This window comes from Papio anubis, chromosome 14, assembly GCF_008728515.1.
Source record: "Papio anubis isolate 15944 chromosome 14, Panubis1.0, whole genome shotgun sequence".
Taxonomy (NCBI): Eukaryota; Metazoa; Chordata; class Mammalia; order Primates; family Cercopithecidae; genus Papio; species Papio anubis.
Window position 1 is genome coordinate 50832174 of NC_044989.1, and position 18750 is coordinate 50850923.

At 37.4% G+C, this 18750-nt stretch overlaps 1 protein-coding gene across 28 annotated transcripts in view; it reads right to left on the reverse strand.

Annotated features, from left to right (window-relative positions):
* NRXN1 (neurexin 1) overlaps positions 1–18750 on the reverse strand; it is a 1145126-nt gene that overhangs the window by 599239 nt on the left and 527137 nt on the right. For all 28 annotated transcript variants that reach the window (XM_031655576.1, XM_031655575.1, XM_031655556.1 and 25 more), the window contains 3 exons: positions 12879–13001; positions 3596–3977; positions 2172–2362 (listed from right to left, as the gene is read on the reverse strand). In XM_031655576.1, the coding sequence (XP_031511436.1) occupies positions 2172–2362; positions 3596–3977; positions 12879–13001 (696 nt within the window). The remainder of the gene's footprint in view (positions 1–2171; positions 2363–3595; positions 3978–12878; positions 13002–18750) is intronic.

Sequence of the window (18750 nt, forward strand, 5' to 3'; positions counted from 1 at the left end):
ATATTGTGTAATATGCCATTTTTAAATTCATAAAGTGTTTTTTTCTTTATTATGGGCAAAGCCTGTTTTATCTTCATAATCATGCATCACTTAATGCTTTAATAAAAATTAACTCTGAAGTACTTAGATGTGTTAAGTACCCCCACCAGAAGGAATTCTGGACTACAATCTCCTATTATCTTCACTTCCATTTGTTAATGAACAATACGCGGATATTTACTTCTCAGGAGACAGTGTCCTAACTATCTGAAGAAATACAATCCATTGTTTAGCATTGCTTCTCTGAACCCTCAATGTGTATGTGCATAGCACATACTTCAACCAATTATGAACTGCCTTTTTTTAGCCATTTTAATCTCCAACAGAGTATCCCTAATTTCCCGAGAAGTTCACTTATACTTACTGATGTCTCACCTACACAAACAGGGCACTTTTTGCTTTAGCTTTGGTGGCTTGGTCAACACACTGAATTTTACAATCTCTCCCTTTCTTTTGACAATTATCACCTGAGCTCACTGTGCTAAACAGGGAGGGGCACATGAAAAGTACAGAAGAAAAAGCACTTCAACCAGAGAGAATAAAGAGAAAGGTTTGGCCTGTAAGAAGCACTTCTTTGAATTTCATTTTATTTTTTGAGCCAAGCTATTAGATTTGTGGGTACAAATAAGATCTCTTTGAAGTTAACGAGAAGTCCACTGTGAAAGAAGGGAGATGGCCATTCCTACACATTGTATGTGTTGAACAAATGAAGTCCCAGGATTCAAAATATATTCTGCAATTACAGAAAGTGAAACACTTTTCTTTCTCCTTTCACCTTATTTAGAAAGAGCATTTTTCTCTAGAAAGAGTTCTGTTGAGGCTGGGTGCAGTGGCTCACACCTGTAATCGTAGCATTTTGGGAGGCCGAGGCGGGCAGATCACCTGAGGTCAGGAGTTCGAGAGCAGCCTGACCAACATGGCAAAAACCCGTCTCTACTAAAAATACAAAATTAGCCAGGCGTGGTGGCGGGCTCCTGTAATCCCAGCTACTTCAGAGGTTGAGGCAGGAGAATTGCTTGAACCCAGGAGGCAGAGGTTGAAGTGAGCTGAGATTCTGCCACTGCACTCCAGCCTGGGTGACAGAGCAAGGCTCTGTCTCAAAAAAAAAAAAAAAAAAAAGTTAAATTTTATCTTTCCATTTTCCTAACTCCCCTCCCCAATGTATCTACCTTTTGAATCAAAGGGAAAGATCCCATCAATAAAATAAGCAACTCTTTCCAAGAAAAATTATGCCTGCAATGACATCTGTGGGGCTTTGTGATGCATCAGGATAGAGCGAAGAATCCATGGGGTTGGGGGAGGGTGTTGGTGTTGTTTTATCCCTGGGCAAGTCATTCAAACCTCAGATTTTCTACATTGAGAATAACATGCTAATAACACCTTCTGGAATGCCTGTTGTAGTGTTAAAGGAGATGGGATACACACATATATTCTTAGTGAATCACAAAGTGTGATTCAAATAGAAACTTCAGTCATTTCTCTTCTATTATTGACATGTTTTCTCAGCATTTTGTCACGTACATTTGAGAAATGAAGTATCAATAAGGAAGAGAAACGTATGTTAAGACTTTCTTAGCAGCTGGTGAAAGAAGCATTCCCGTGTGTGTGTGTGTGTGTGTGTGTGTGTGTCTGTGTGTGTGTTTGTTGGGATGGGGGATAGAATTCACTGTTGTAGACACAGGGTATCTAAGCCAGGCTCAACTCCTGTCGGTCAGGGAGTCTGACAGTATCTAGGAAACCTTACCAAGGAAAGAAAATTAATAAGCTCTAGAATAAGCTCCTATATATTTGGTTCCCTGACTCCAAATCAGTTGAAAACTATTGGGACTTAAGTAACTTACAAATGCCTTTTTAATAGCCAGACTAGTATTATATTTTTCTAACTTTTTACATTTTAATCATGCATGCTTTCTTAGGTGCTACATTTTTTGAGCTGTTATTAAAAATACATAGGTTCCTACCACATTAAAGGGGAGCAGAGACTTGTGTGTTGTATTATTAATTATGTGCTGAAAATGAAATTCTGGTCAGTCTTTGCAGAAGGTACAAACACACTCCTAAGCAAAGGATTTCCCATGTGAAGGGAGACCGTGAGGTGCAAGGCTGGCTACTCGGACTTTACATGCACTTACTCTTGAGGTCTAAGTTCCTGGCTCCGGCGGTGATTTGCGTTGTGATTTTTGTGTCAATCTTTACAGTGTGGAGGTTGCTGGTGTCCCTTGATATCATCACATTGTGCCACTGATTGTCATTGAGAGGTTTATTTGAGCTTCCTTTGATGAGGTTAGCACCATTTCCCAAATCAAACACGTAATGTAAGTACCTGGGGAAAAAATGAAAGGGGAAAGTGTCAACACTTTTTAAATTTTGATGAAGCTAAAGTAGATATTACAAATGGAGATTTTTTTTTTTTTAAAGTGGTTCCATCCTTACTAGAAGTCATGACAATGAATTACATAGAAACTCAGCTATCATGAAGGTAACAAACATTATTCTGTTTCAGCAAGGAGGATTATTCAGTGTCTTCACTAAAGGAAATGGTGAAAATTATTTTTAAAATCATAGTCTACATTTAACTTTATGAATTTGGAAAGTAATATCTTTCACCACACATTTCCTATTTCCATAATTCCCTCCATCCTTTTCTAACCACTGAAATGGCCATTCTTCTCATTCTTGCACCTGCTTTTCTCCTCTATCTCAATTCCCTGTTTGAGTATAGGGAATGTGTACTCATCCTTCGACAACCAGATCAAACAGCCACTCCCTGCTCCACACGTTTTTCTAATTTCCCTGAAGACTCTCCTGAGCCTTTGCATGTGATCATCTCAAGAAACATGTCACAGTGCTTTTCTTTTCTATTTATGTGTTCATCTACAAACCCTAGGATTGTGTGTTGGTGTGTGTGGGTGTGACTCGGAGTGGTAGAAATCTGAGATGTACATAAGGGTGGTAGAAGTATATATATTTATATCTGTGCATGGCACGTGATGTAGCATATTGTAAATATGGAATAATATTTGCAGAATGAGTGAATAAATGCTCCTATCAATTAAAATACATTAAATTTTCCTCACAGTTTTAAGGAAAGTTTACATAAATCTTCCTTTCTAAATTCACTGAGGAACTCTGACATAGAATGAAGTTTGAGTTAAAAGGATTTTTTGAAATTTAAATAATCTGCATATTGAATTAGATATTTAATTTAGCTTAGACTATCCTACAAACTTGTAGCAATGCTTTTGTGGAATTACACTGTGCGTAGTCAGGAAGTGCCCACTTGAATCGTAAGATTCATGAAAGGCCTACCATAAATTAGAGCCTGATGTACGTTGTACCTCATATGTGAAAATGTAGGTGCAAAAAACTGTCCTGAATCCATATTAATTTAAGATACCTAAGAGGTGATTTAAACAAATGCATTCTTATTTGTCCTCCACCTACTCCGGCCCCCTGCCTTATGAGCCAGTGTGTTCTTCTTAGTGTATATTTTTGGAAACTGATGTCCGTTTTTCCAAAGTTTTATTTCTTTGTTATTGAACAGGCACGTACTCACCCTTTAACTAATTCAACCACAATAAAGTCATTTCCATCCCCACTGTTATATAGAATTAGTCCATCTAGGGATGTTGTCTTGAACTGGAAAAAAAGATGCATAGAAGTGTAGGCTTGCAAGGTAGCTAAGGCAACATAGCTCGATTTGGTCTTGAAGGTGACAGGATCTGCTATGATGTTCCTGAAGCCAAATCTGGCATTGAGCTCACAGTAATCTATGTCGCCATTTTTACACAGATCAATGTATGCCATTCCATTAAATGTCAGGCTCTGCAGGTGTCCAATGAAGTTGGAGGGGACAGAAGAAAGATACCGTCGTTCTGTGATGATGCCAGTCTCTATGTTATGGAACTCCAGCCTAGTATGATCACCTGCCATTTGACCTAAAAGAGAAGATAATATATGATTATTTTCCGTATCTGAAAGGCATTTTGAACTTTAGGCTTTCATAGCAATATCACATTGTAAAATACAAGGAGCCAAATACCTCCTTGGTACTCAGTTGTATATAGTAAGAACACTTAAATGATGCTAAAAGGTAAGCTTGGATTATGTAATAAAACATTCTAAGGACAGGTTTTAATCGTCCAAATTTTAGTCTTAACAAAAAATTCCTCATTAACAAAAGTAATGGTATTTTTAATTTATTTTATTTTATTTTATTTATTTATTTTATATATTTTTTGAGACGGAGTCTCGCTCTGTCGCCCAGGCTGGAGTGCAGTGGCACGATCTGGGCTCACTGCAAGCTCCGCCTCCCGGGTTCACACCATTCTCCTGCCTCAGCCTCCAGAGTAGCTGGGACTACAGGCGCCCGCCACCATGCCCAGCTAATTTTTTGTATTTTTAGTAGAGACGGGGTTTCACTGTGTTAGCCAGGATGGTCTCAATCTCCGGACCTCGTGATCCAGCTGTCTCAGCCTCCCAAAGTGCTGGGATTACAGGCATGAGCCACCACGCATGGTAATGGTATTTTTTAAAGGCGAAAAATAAACAAATTAGCAAGAGAGTGAGGAAACAGTAAAAGAAAGAGGGAGGAAAAAGGGAAAGAAGGGAGGGTGCACAGAGACACGCATTAGGGGCAGTGATTATTCTCAGGCATCCCACTAGAAAGTGATATATCTCAGCTTCATGGTTAGGTAATGTTATTCCTTATAAATGTTCTTCTAGGGGAAAAAAAAAATGACTATATAGTTCCCTATACCCAATAGAAACAGTGGAGAGTTGCAGCCCTTTCTTCCAGTAATGAAACATGAAAGAGTGTTTGAAGTTAAATATATACTATTCTCTTTCCCTCTACATGCTCAATAATGGCCATAGTTTTTGTTCACATTAGTCTTCTAAACACATTAGAAATCGTGTTGATTTCTGGACCTATGCCATTTTTTTGGTCCTTAAATTTTGTATAACTAAATTGAGCAAAATACACTAATTGAAAGCCTGCCCAATTTTGATAATACCAGTAAAATTAGCCCACCATGCTCCATACCACAGGGCAAAAATCTTTAAACATCCTAGGATGAAGCTTGGATGCAAATTTATTTAGCAATTGACTATTCCACTCAGTCCTCATTTCTTTCTATCCCTCCATATTTCTCTGTCAAACCCATTAATAACAAACTTAGTCCCGTCTTTATCTCCAGAGTGATCATTTTACCTGTTTGCAAGGTTGAAGGTAAGATAAATAAGCAAAGATGTGACCTTGTTTTCTAAATATTACAACACAACATAAATATAAAGTACTTGTATCAGTACTAGTGGTTCACACCCAACATCTTGCTCTTGTCTAAATAAACTGTCAGTCACTCTCTTCTGCAACTAAAAATGTTCACTTATGTTGTAATCAAGTTCTTCCAGGTGCTAGCTTCCCCACCCAATTTGCCATAATTGGAAAATGTATCAAGTTATGCCATTCCATCATCCATGTTAATGAAAATATTAATTAGAGCTAATCCTAGAATCAGCCCCTGACAATATGCATTGAACCTTTTCTCCAGGGGTAGTGAAGACTGAACAACCACCTATGTGTGTCGCCTTCAGCCAGTCTGACAAATTTCCATCTCTTTAGTCAAGACAGTAAAATATTAGATAGCATTTTAAGGAAATATCTGTAAGTAAAATTTCGATGGCATGCTTTTTGTTGTGCAAGAAAAATTGTTTACATATTTGGTTAATTGTCTTTGATGATTATACATGTATTTGTGCACAAAACTCCCCTGAACTGTACTTAACCCTATTTCATTTTCAAACACTCTTTATTAGTTTTAATCCTGGAAACAAGATTCTACTCATCCTTGGCATGTTCTCTTTTCAGTCATTGGCTTGTTCTGATTCCCTTTCTGCAAACATTTTTAAAACAAAAATGTCACCATAAATAATTGTTTCGCTTCTTCCTACCCTCACCACCATACCTCCTGATTGTCTATCTGATGCAAAAGTACCATTACATCCTTGCCAGTTCTGTTTTTCCCTGTGACATCATTTCTATCTTCTCCCTCAGTTCTTCCTGTTCAATGACCTCAATATTGTTCTGTGGGGATCTACTTCTTTGGTAACAAATAAAATTAATATTTAATTATTTCCAAATATAAATCTCTAGAGACACCAGCAACATTGAATTAAGAAGCTAAGTACAATGAAGAATATGAGAAGCTTAAAAAATGGGCTAGGCACGGTGGCTCATGCCTGTAATCCCAGCACTTTGGGAGGCCTAGGCAGGTGGATCACCTGAGGTCAGTAGTTTGAGACCAGCCTGGCCAACATGGTGAAACTCTGTCTTTACTAAAAATACAAAAAATTTGCCAGGCGTGGTAGTGGGTTCCTGTAATGCCAGCTACTCGGGAGGCTGAGGCAGGAGAATCGCTTGAACCTGGGAGGCGGAAGTTGCAATGAACCGAGATGGCGCCATTGCTCTCCAGCCTGGGCGACGGAGCAAAACTCCATCTAAAAAAAGAAAAAAAAAGTCATGTGGGCCTTGCCTTGATTTGTATTCGATGCTACATTAAAATATGAGCCTTAACTCAATGAACCCTACCCTGATCCTGAAATTACCATGTTTCATCTTAAAGGCTCTATTAATGAAACAACCAATAGTAAAACAAAAATTCTGAAAAAAAATATTTCTAACACTTGAAATTAAAATTACCCCCAGTTGTCAAGTTCTTAGCAGCTCTAAAAAAAGGAAACACCAGTTAATTCCAGACTAAGGAGTTCAGCAACAAAAATAAGACAGTACCCATTTTCCTTTCTCAAAGGAATAGGATATGCACAGAGAGCACAAATAATAAAAAGGTAGTAAAACAGCATTGAAGCAACTATGGCCCAGTTACATGAAAAAAAAACATTATAATTGCAGTAATGGCAGATATATTTGTTCATTGGGGAGAATTAGCTCCCAAAACCCATTATTTGATGACTAAGAAAATATTAACTAATTGTTGCCTTCTTTAAAAAACATTATTTTTTCTCAGGATTTTACTCCAATGTTTAATCCTCATCAGTAATATAGCCGCTTCTACTACTGTAGATATTTGTTGATTAAATAAGAAAAAAATTATAAGACTTTGAAGGGGAAAGATTTTAATGTTCTAATCATTTAAAAATGCACTACCCAAGGAGAATTTGGAATTAGCAAAATGCCTCTGATCAAAATACCTAAGGTATAGCAGATTGACAATAATCTCCAACAAGACAACAACCAAAACATGTTTCCTAGATGCTGTGTTTGTATAGAAATCTCAATATTTCCAAGTCAAATATTTTTACCAAAATAGATAGCAAGGTTAATGTGTGTTCTGTGTTAGGTTACATTTCTCATGTCGAGCAAAATAACCCTCCCTTATGTTCACTTGTTAATTCACCTAAAATTACTGATTGTGTGGTATATGTGTCAGGTGCTAGCCTTCGTATTGGAGAACTAGTGTTAAGAGGAGCAGAAAGGGCCCATTTTCTCCAAACTCAGGGTCTACTGGAGAAAAGCAGACAAAAGAGGTAAGGATGTAATTAAATACATAATAACAAAACTCAGAGAAATGCTATGAATTTCCTGAATGGGGTATTGTGTTGCTTAATGTGAAATGGAAGAAGATGCCTAATTTGATATTTAAGCTAGATTTGAAGAATTAAAAAGAGAAAGCTATGCTAAGAATCAGAGAAAGGCAATCAAGGGTGGATTCCAGGAAGGGGAGACGAATGAAGGAAGGCTTTTGGATGAGAAACAGCTAGAGAGCATGGCTGGGGAACTGGGAGCAAGTAGGTTGGTGACCCACATGGAATTGAAAGGAGTGGGAATGCCAGGGTCCAGATTTCTCACAGTGCTTCTTATATTCAGAGCTAAGGAGGATTTGAAGCAGGGGTTAACCATGACTCGTGTGTGTGTGTGTGTGTCTGTGTGTGTGTGTGTGTTTATTCCCTTTATGGGTGCAAGAGATTGGATAGTGAACTATGGCAGCTATAGTAGAAATGAAAATCATCAACAAAAAGATAATTTTACAGATATAATTTCTAGGGTTTACTAATGATGTACAGAATGATAGAAATGAAGGGAATGGTGATGCCTGGCTTCCAGGCTTGGGTAACTGGATATATGGTGAACGTTGTTCCATAAAGGACATACACACAGAGATATAAAAAACACAATTCTAGAATTTTTTAGACAGACTAGATGATGAGTTGAAGCCCAGTGACTTTCCACTTAGGGATTCCACATAATTCGTACAACCCCTTGTCATCTACGACCTAGGAAATCTCCTTCCTTGGGCTTCTCTGCTGGCAACTACTATCCTCATGACCCTAGGTGAGGTGCAAACATTCCCAAGAATAGCCTGAATATGTACTGCCCTGTGTTCCACAGATACCTGACTTAATAGAATTACTATAAAACTTAAAGATATGGGAAAATGTAGGACTTTGCATGAAGAGTCTCTAGTAGTTTCCTTTTGAAAATTCTTCTCATTCGGTGATTTCTGACTTGCTGTAAAATTTAATAAGAAACTCCCATTGCTTCTCTGATTTATGGGTGGCTTCAAGTGGCCAGTATTTGAAAGAAATCTCAATCTAAAGCTTTCATTGCCACATTTGGAAGCCTTTTATGTACTATGTAAATCAAGGCTTAATCATTCTTATGAATTGTTGGCTTTCATGAGATCTCTGACAAAAAGGAAGGAAGGAAGGAAGGAAGGAAGGAAGGAAGGAAGGAAGGAAAAAATCAACAATGTACCTAAGTTATTTAAAAAATAACTCAGCATTTGATGTTAAGTCTTAGGAAGAAATGAGACAAACAGTCATAAACTAATCCTGACTTGTTAGTTGGTTTATTGACTGTAGTGGTATGGGCAAAGCAATTTTGAAACTATTTTAGATGCATTATTGGATTAAGCAAATGAATAAATGACATTACTGGGAGCCAGGATTCTCATCTCGGACGAAAACACATGTAAGTATGGAATGGGAAAAATAAACAATGCTGTAGGTATGAAGGTAACAGTGTAAACTCACACTTTATAAAATGTGTGTATGTGTGTGTAAACTCACACTTTATAAAATGTGTGTATGTATATTTATGTGTACATATAATGTATATGTCTGTGTGTACATACATTTACATGTATGTTTGGGTGTCGGTATACATACTTGAATACATTTCCTATCTGTCTGCTGAAGGGGTTAAGAAGCAAAGATACCCCAGTAGCATCGAGGACACCTACCACCCAAATCTTGATCTTTATCATTCCTCATAAATGGTAATTAAATGGCTAATTCTAGGGGCGAAGTATAGTAGATAAAAGTTGTAACTGGAACATCCTGTTATTCCAAGAAGTAGGAAAAGGGCCAGGCACGGTGGCTCATGCCTGTAATCCCAGCACTTTTGGAGGCCAGTATGGGTGGATCACCTGTGGTCAAGAATTCAAGACCATCTGGCCAACATGGTGAAACCTCATCTCTACATAAATTAGCTGGGCATGGTAGCACACACCTGTAATCCCAGCTACTTGGGAGGCTGAGACAACAGAATCACTTGAACGTGGGAGGCAGAGGCTGCAGTGAGCTGAGATCACTCCACTGTACTCCAGCCTGGGCAACAGAACGAGACTCCATATCAAAAAAAAAAAAAAAAAAAAAAAAAAAAAGAAAAAAAAAAAAAGAAAGTACTAAAAAAAAATGAAGGCATGTCATGAGATCATAGAGGCCAACTTAATGAAATTCACACTGGCAAAAATTGAAAAAAACATTTGGGCACCAAAATCATAAGACAGAGTAATTATGAAGTATTATAAAAACATAGCAATAGTGGGTCTACAACAAAAAGAAAAAAAGGAAAGGAGGAAGACAGAAAAAAAGAGAAATGAAAAGAAAGACCAATTAAAAAAAAGAAAGAAGGGAGACAGAAGAAGAGTCCTTGCTTGCAGCAGAATGCTAAGCATTGACTGTAAATGTGGAAGGAGTGCTGGAGTTTGAAAATAATCAATTTTTGTAACTCTCAGTGCAAAGACTGAATCAAGTAAAACTCTCCAGTAGATACTAAATCTAGGGCAAAATTGTGATGAGGTACAGGATATGTGCATGGTCTTAATATCTCCCCATAGACAGTTTACTAGTTGAAAGGGACAAAACGTGGTAATTGTAAAATGGAGAAAATGGACAACACGTTGACCTAGTGGTCAAATTAAATTACCAAAGACATGGGCAGCATGTGCTCCGATGGGATACTGTACAGAGGACATAACAATAGCAAAGCAGTATTTCATCCAATAATGTAAAATACACATTCAATCATGAGGAGACATCAGATAAACATAAACTGAGTGACTTTACATTAATACAAAACAGGAAGAGATTATATACTTCAACAATGTTAATGTAATGAAAACAAAGAAAGTTCATGGAAATGTTCTGGATTAAAGGAGGCTAAAGAAACATGACAACTTAAAAAAAAAAAAAAATAGCTGGCCCTAGACTGCACACTGTGCTGGAGGGGAAAAATGCTTATAGCATATTAATAACATTGAATCAACTGACAAAGCTGGAATATGGATGACAGATTAGAAAAATAAATTATATCTATGCAAAGTTTACTGAAGTCAGTGGCTTTTATTTCTTAAATAAGGGGATATTCCCATTAAAAAAATATATATATATATATGGTGAAGTATTTCAGGTTAAAGGGACATTGTATATGTAACTTACCCTCAACTGGCTAAGAGAAAAGTAAGAAAGAGAGAGAGAAGAGACAGTGAAAGAGCACAAATGTCAAAACAAGTTGGCTTAAATGTTCACAATAGTAAAGCTATAAGGGTATTTGTTGTATTATTTTTGGAACTTTCTGTAAATTTGAAATTATTTTGAAATAACTTTCTAAAATAAATTTCTTAAAAAAATGTTTTTCACCATTCTTCGGTTTTCATCCCTGGTACATCCACTGCAGTAAAGGACTTATTACTTTACATCCTGGAACATCTAAAACACTACCACATAATTAATTTCGTTCAAAACATATTTTCTCCACTTACTCTTCAGTTTAAATGCAGTGACTTCCAATTTCCTGAAAGTCTACGAAATATGAACTCCTTCATCTAGACCATCAACTCATTGGCCTCAAAAGGCCATTCTAGCCATGCCCACCGCCATATGTTTGCAAGAAGCAAAATAAAGCTTCTTAGTTCCCTGAACATTACTCTAGCCCCATCAGCATCATTCTTCCTTGTGTGGAATTCTCTCCTGCATTATCCTTTCTTTAAAGCCTAGATCAAGTATTATCAATTGCTTTAACAATACCTGAAACCAAGTTCCTCAACTTCTCTTCTGAACTCCAAGACCATAAAGTACTCACGTCAACCATTCAGTAGTTCATCCATTACTCTATGTAACATATCATACTCTATAATAATCTGTGTTTTATATGTATGTGTGTATTTTCCTTATAATAACATGCATTGTCTAAGAAAATACTTTCTATAGAGCCATACACTTACTAGGATATTGACGAATATAAAGCAATGGACTGTAAGTCAAAAACCAACCAACCAAAAAACACAAAAGAAAAAACAAACATAGGTTCTCTCCTTAGATCTCGTAACACATTCCAATAAAACATAATTCACTTATCCTGCTCGAGTACCACTTATCTCATCTACAGAATGGGAATATGTGTGCCCTATCTACTTCACAGGACTCTAATATTCGGGAGGCACTCAGAGACTTAAAAATGTTCTGTTGTAGTTCTGGCATGATCTTGCTGTTGGCAGCTGCCTCTTCCCAACTCTTACATGTGACCTTAGATCCTAATGCTCATTTCCATGTCTTTTGAGAAAACCTCGTTGTCCAAACTATGGATGCTGATCTAAAAAACAATCCATTCCTTTTCAAAGAACTGTCCTAGACCAAAACTAATCGAACTTCGGCTGATACTCTTCTGCCTTGTAAAATTGTTTACCTTCCTTCCCTAAGGAATGATTCTTTCAAAAGTTTAAAATCCTATAGGTCATATCTCCACATTGATACAGTTGACTGTTCTCTGGGCATGGGGACCTCCTTCAAATTGAATGAACAGACATATATCCACTGTACAAGGACCATTTTGTGCTTTTTACCAGAATAATTAACACAGCTATCTTCTCTGAAAAAAGAAAAAGAAGCTAATATCCCAGTGGGTCATGTGCTTGGAGTTGTTTTCAAAGTAAATAAAGGCACAAGGATTTGTCTTCCTTGTGGCTTTCCTGTGTTTCTAGGGTGGATCTGCATACAGCTCACCTCAGGAATGTAAAAATGGGGGTTGAACTTGACATCCTCAATATTAGAATTTAACCAACTAAGATAAATGGCCAAAAATAATCTATTATAGCTTAAAATGAAAAGGCATTTCATCTGACAGTATGCCAGTGTATCTATCAACTTACCTAGAAGTTAAAAGATAAAACTTGCAGTTTTTCTTGACCAAAACATATACAAAACAAAACAAAAAACTCAACAGATATTGGCATCTAAACATGACTGCAATATTTGATGAGGCAGTAAGATATTTATCAGGCCACAAAAATAAAATATATTATAAATTCTTCTTGCACTATTAAAGGGCCAATAATATGACATAAAACGTGTCATTTTTGGGGAAAAACACTTAACAGACTGCTTATTTAATAAAATTGTTACTAGAAAAAATCAAATAAAAATGGATTGTGTGTATAAGCTTCAAGTTGTGTACCAGCTTTGGTGTGCAAAGTCACCTGCAAGAAATGAGAGTCAAAAGTGTTAGCATAGGAAAAGGCAATGGGGACAGGGGTGCTTACCTGTCATGGCCTGTTGGTCATCCACCGTTAACTTTAAACTTTTTCCACGCCGAACTACACGCACTGTGTGCCACTCGTTATCATTGAGGTTATAGCCGGCAAAAAGAGTCTCGGGACCTTTGCCTGTAGAATATGCCAAACAGTCATTATGGACACTCAGAATCAGTCAAGCAAATGAACCTCACAGAGAGTGAGAGAAAGAGACAAAGAAGCGGGGAAGGTGAGGGACAGGGTAGAGAGAGAGAAGAGAGGAAGAAAGAGAGAGAGGAGGGAGAGAAAGGAGAGAGAGAAGAGAGGTGGGCTGGACCAATTTTCAAGCCCATTAGAGTCATAGCAAGCAAGGAAAATGACAAATTTACAAACATTCAGGTGTGACCATTTAAGAATCTTTAACCCTACGCATTGATCGATAACAAGTAAATTAACCTGCTGTCATAAATAGGCACAGTCAATATAGAACTGGGAACCCACTCAAATTTAAACATAGATTTTAAAAATAAATTCTCTGATTTTTGGTTACCACTTTCCTGCGAACAAAGTGTCTAGCCATCACATAACCTCTGAGTTCTAGAAGATATCTGACTGCAGCTCACAAGCTAATCATTTTCAGTGAGATAAGTCTTCCAGTAGACTCTGGGAGAAGGTACTACCTTGTGTGATAGCTGCTATTCTGCTCTTATACCTGGTACCTACAGTGCTCAACAAGTTCTTAGGTTCCTTAGCCTCCTAAATGTATGGAACGTTGAGTCTAAAAAATACATAGAAATAAACCTTACAACTAATTGACCTGTATGTCGCAAATCTCTCTGTGTGTGGTGGAGGCACTTCTGGCAAGTGTAGGTATACGTATTGACTCACAGTAAGTGGACTGAAAAAAAGGAAAGAAAAAAAATAGGCACAGCCAATAATGGGCCAACTGTTGAACATGAAGGAAAAGTAGTGATGTTAACCAACAGGAGATGACAAGGGATTACCAGTGGGCAGTGAGTGGGCAAGAAGTATAACTTCTTGTTATACTTCTAGTGAATAACTGCTAGTGAATCTATATAAACCTACGCAAATGAAATTTAAATGGACTCAGCAGAGACACATGATTTCAGAAAGCTGTTTGGTAGAAATTATTGAAATGATTAAGTTAGACTATATCCCTCACCTCAAAAAAAAAAAAAAAAAAAGCAAAGGAAAATGCTTCTAATATAACTGGATAGTTTTATTTAAAACATAAGTATTTCTACTAATCTGACATTATGAGTCATTGAGAAAAAACAACATTAAAGATACATTGTTTGGTAATGATTTTTTTCCCTGGTGTTTTTTTTTTTTTTTTTAAAGTATGGAAACATGGTGGTACATTAAAATAATGAAGGGCATTATATCATTGAGTTTCATGGCTTTCAATGGATTGAGAATCAGGATTGGAGTTCACAATTTGTTTAACCAAATTCTGCCAGCAAAACCAATTAATGCCCAAGGATCACAGAAGGATATATGAGAAAGTAAAGATGCAGGCCAAGGAGAAGAAGAAAAGTAAAAGGAGAGCGAGAGAGATCGAGTAAGAGAGAGAGAACCGAGTAGAAGAAAACCTGAGTTTTCCATCCACATGAGATCATTGTTTGCTTTCAGAACTACAGCTTATCCACCAGCCTATTGATTTCTCTCTTATGGTGCTACTAATAATTCAAGTGTTGTATCCTTGGCTGGTATATCTCAGGTTAGACATGAGCCAGTGATATGAGGTAAATTTTACAGGATGAATTGCCTCAGTTATTTACATCTTTGTTTCACCCCGCCACGTCCCGCCACCCACCAAACCCCACGTCAACCCAACGCCCGTTAGTCCAGCAACCGTAAACACTTTGAGATCAAATGTTGAAAGCAAGTTCCAGGATGAAAAAAAAAAAGCCTCTTTCTAAATTCAATAGTGAAGAGTAAGTAATAATAATCCCAGCATCTAGCATCCTGCTGGCAAGGTATGGTCATCTTTTCCTTGATCCTTGAAAAGAGAACATATCATTTTATAGCTATTTTTACAGGGGATTTTTTTTTGTTAGAAATATGTGCTTTTGAAGCAGCTTCACTTCTATTCTTTTCATTTTTAAATATATTTTGTCAAGGAAAGGAAGCATACATAAGGGTGATATCATCGTTATACCCCATCCTGGGCTTGATCTTGCAGTAAAGTCATAACGCTTAATCTATGCAACAACTATTTCCATAACAACAGGCACAAAATCCAATTAAAAATAACCCTTTGGTTCATAAAATTCTCTGTGGGCCAAATTCTAGCTCCTTTCATGAATTATTAAAATTGTGAACAGATTGATTTTGGAAGATAAGGTTTTTAAAAAGGCACTTAATAGTCTCACTTCAAAACAATGTTACCCATGCAGCATGAAGTGTAATGGAAAGTGCACTAGACTAGGGAGTTAAGAATTGAGGTTGCTAGATCATGATTTGCTACTAAAAAAGAAGTTGGGGGTTGGGTAGTGCTTAATATGTAGCAGGCACTTTGTCTGTTGTCTGGTTTCAACTTTACATTATTAATCTACAGATGTGAAACTGAAGGCCTATAAAGCTAAAACTACTTGTCCCCAGGTCATACAGCTAAAAAGTGGTAGAACCAAGTTTCATCCTTGGCCTGACCTCCTCAAAGCCTGCATGCTTTTCCCTGCATCATCCAGACTCTTAGTTAAGAGACTCTTTGGCTAACAACTTAACTTCTCACTTTCCCCATATCGGAACAAAGGAGGTGGGAAAGATGCTCTTTGTGGTGACTACCAGCTTGCCCTACAGAATGATCACACTGCTAGCAAATCCTACACATCCTCTGGATAAGTCCTGGTGGAAGCAAATCTCTAAGTAATACAATGTCTACCTAGGGATGCTGAAATGACTGCTCCTAAAGATATGAAACAGAAGAAGGAACATCATTTTAGGACCTGTCTCCACCCATAATCAGCAATTTGCTAACACACTCAACTTCTGGTGCTCTCAGCATTCCCATCCATAAAGTGAGGAGAGTTTCCAGCTGATCTTTACAGTTCTTTTAGAATTTCACTTTCTCACAGAATTCAACATATACAAACTTGTTAAAGAAAGATGGTTTAACTGTTGAAATTTTGAATTTAAGAGTTTATCCTCTTGCCATATTTTTAATGGCAAAATTATAGTAACTTAAAGCTGTTAATGACTTTTCAAGATTTCCTTTCCTTCGGGGGATATCAAACCATGTATCAATTGTGCCAACGTCTTTCTCCCTGCATTAATGCACTATAGACTGAATGTGTGTGTCCTTCAAAATTCAGTATGTTGAATTTCTAACCCCCAATGTGATAGTATGAGAAGGTGGGGCCTTTGAGATATAATTAGGTTTAGATAAGGGTGGAGCCCCATGATGGAATTAGGGCCCTCATAAGAAGAGGAAGAAACACCAGAGCTTCCCCTCTGCCATGTGAGGTTACAAAGAGAAGGCGGCTGCCTACCAGCCAGAAAGAAGGCCCTCACCAAGAGCCAAATCTGCTGACACTTTGAACTTTGACTTCCAAGTCTTCAAAACACTGAGGTGGAAAAAAAAAATTCTGTTTTTTAAGCCATCCAATCTGTGGTATCCTGTTGTAACAGCCCAAGTCGATTAACACTGTGGACAATATTTTAAAGACTTTCAAGAAAGTCTATAGCTGGCCAGGTGCGGTGGCTCATGCCTGTAACCCCAGCATTTTGGGAAGTCAAGATGGGAGCATCACGAGGTCAGGAGTTTGAGACCAGCCTGGCCAACAGGGTGAAACCCTATCTCTACTTTAAAAAAAAAAAAAAAAAAAAAAAAAAGTAGCTGGGTGCAGTGACAGGCACCTGTAATCCCAGCTACTCAGGAGGCTGAGCAGGAGAATTGCTTCACCCCAGGAGGTGGAGGTTGCAGTGAGTCAAGATCTCGCCACTGCACTCCAGCCTGGGTGACAGAGTAAGACTCCATCTCAAAAAAAAAAAAAAAAAAAGAAAATAAAAAAAGAAAGTCCATAGCCTTATTTCTATTAAAAGACATCATTCCTTATGTTTTGTGGGGAGGTTTGATTTGTTTGTAATTATACACTTGAGTTTTACTGTAACATATTATTTAAGTCATAGAGGTATTAGGTTTTCATTTTATAGTTAAAGAAGCAGATTTAAAAGGATTGAGTAAATTATTAAGTCTCAAAGACAGTAAGAAGTAGAGAGAAAACTGAGATTTTGATTTTCTATTTTCATTAAAATGTGTTTTCCACAGAAAATGATCTGCAAGTCATGTAAGAGGTACAATGGGGCTGAATGCCCACAGTTAATATTTCACCAGACCAGGTCAGAATTCAGCTTTACAGGCTAATGTTATATTGAAGAATTTTAGAGCTAGGAGGGACAAGAGAAGTGTAGAATTTCAATCATCATCTAAAAATAAGAAACATGAAGTGCAAAGACATTAGATGATGTTCCTATAGTCACAACTGCTAAATGAAGAAGCCTAGGTCTCTAGACTGTCAGTCTAACAAACTTTTTTTTTTTTAATTTATTTTTAAGACAGAGTTTCACTCTGTTGCTCAGGCTAGAGCGCAGTGGTGCAATCTTGGCTCACTGCAACCTCGGCCTCCATGGTTCAAGTGATTCTCCTGCCTCAGCCTCCCAGGCAGCTGGGATTACAGGCACCCACTACCATGCCCAGCTAATTTTTGTATTTTAATAGAGATGGAGTTTCAAGGCCAGTCTGGTCTCGAACTCCTGACCTCAAGCAGTCTGCCAGCCTTGGCCTGCCAAAGTGCTGGAATAACAGGCGTGAACCACTGTGCGCCCAGCCCTAACAAACTTTTAAAACATTATTCTGTTCATTAGACAGTGCTGATCTAGAATGAATTTCTCAAGTCATACCAAAATCTGAGTCTGAGTTTAATAAGTCTGTCAGTGCTTTTCAACAGAGTTTGACCTAATCTGTGGTCTAACTGTTTTGTGCCTGGTGATTTTCACTGGGTCTGCTGATGACCCTGTAGCTAAAACTTATTGATAACAGATGGAAGTAGAAGCAATAAACATTTCAGTTTCCCCTGATTCAGTGTAAGTTGAGTGTTCTTCCACAACCTACCCATCCATAAATTCGAGGTGTCTCTAAGATGAACTCCTAAGAAGGGCTGGAGTTAACCCTAACTTGAGGCATGGTATAGACAGAGGAAAGTGTGTGTTAGCATGTGTATGTGTGTATGTGGGTGTGTGTGTGTGAGAGGGATAAAGAGAGAGAGATACACTCAAAAGATGGTAGATTTTTGGCCATGTTAGTAACCACATTTGCTAATGACTTTTACTTCCATTTTCGCATCAACATGATTCTTAGGTTTCTTTAAATATTAGTCTCAGAATAAAGGAAATTTCATGTTATAATTTGTAGTTATGGGAGTTAGTGGTAAAGAAAACTGGATTTTGTCCCTAGTCTGTCATCAACTAATTATGTCACCTTGAAGATGGCATTTATTCTCTCTGTTCCTTTTTATCTGTAAAATGATAATCCCATATAAAAGCATATTTAAAAAACTTTCCTACAGCCAACTTCAAACGATTGTCATTCTTAGAAGGACCAAAACCACCTTGCAGCTACATGAAAGACTGCAGTGTTATAGTGACTATCCTAAGTGTGTAAGCTTTTTATTTTTATTATTACTATTACTAATTTCATCACTTTTGGTTTGGCATAGTAGGCAGAGGGCAGACAGAGCTTTAAAGAGGCTCTTCTACCCAAGAATTACTAAACTCAAGTTGAATCCAGAGGACAATATTGATATGTGCTAGAAAATGTGTTTATTATTTTATATAGTCAAATTTTAATGGTGATAACTGTTTTTTTTTTTTTTTATTTTGA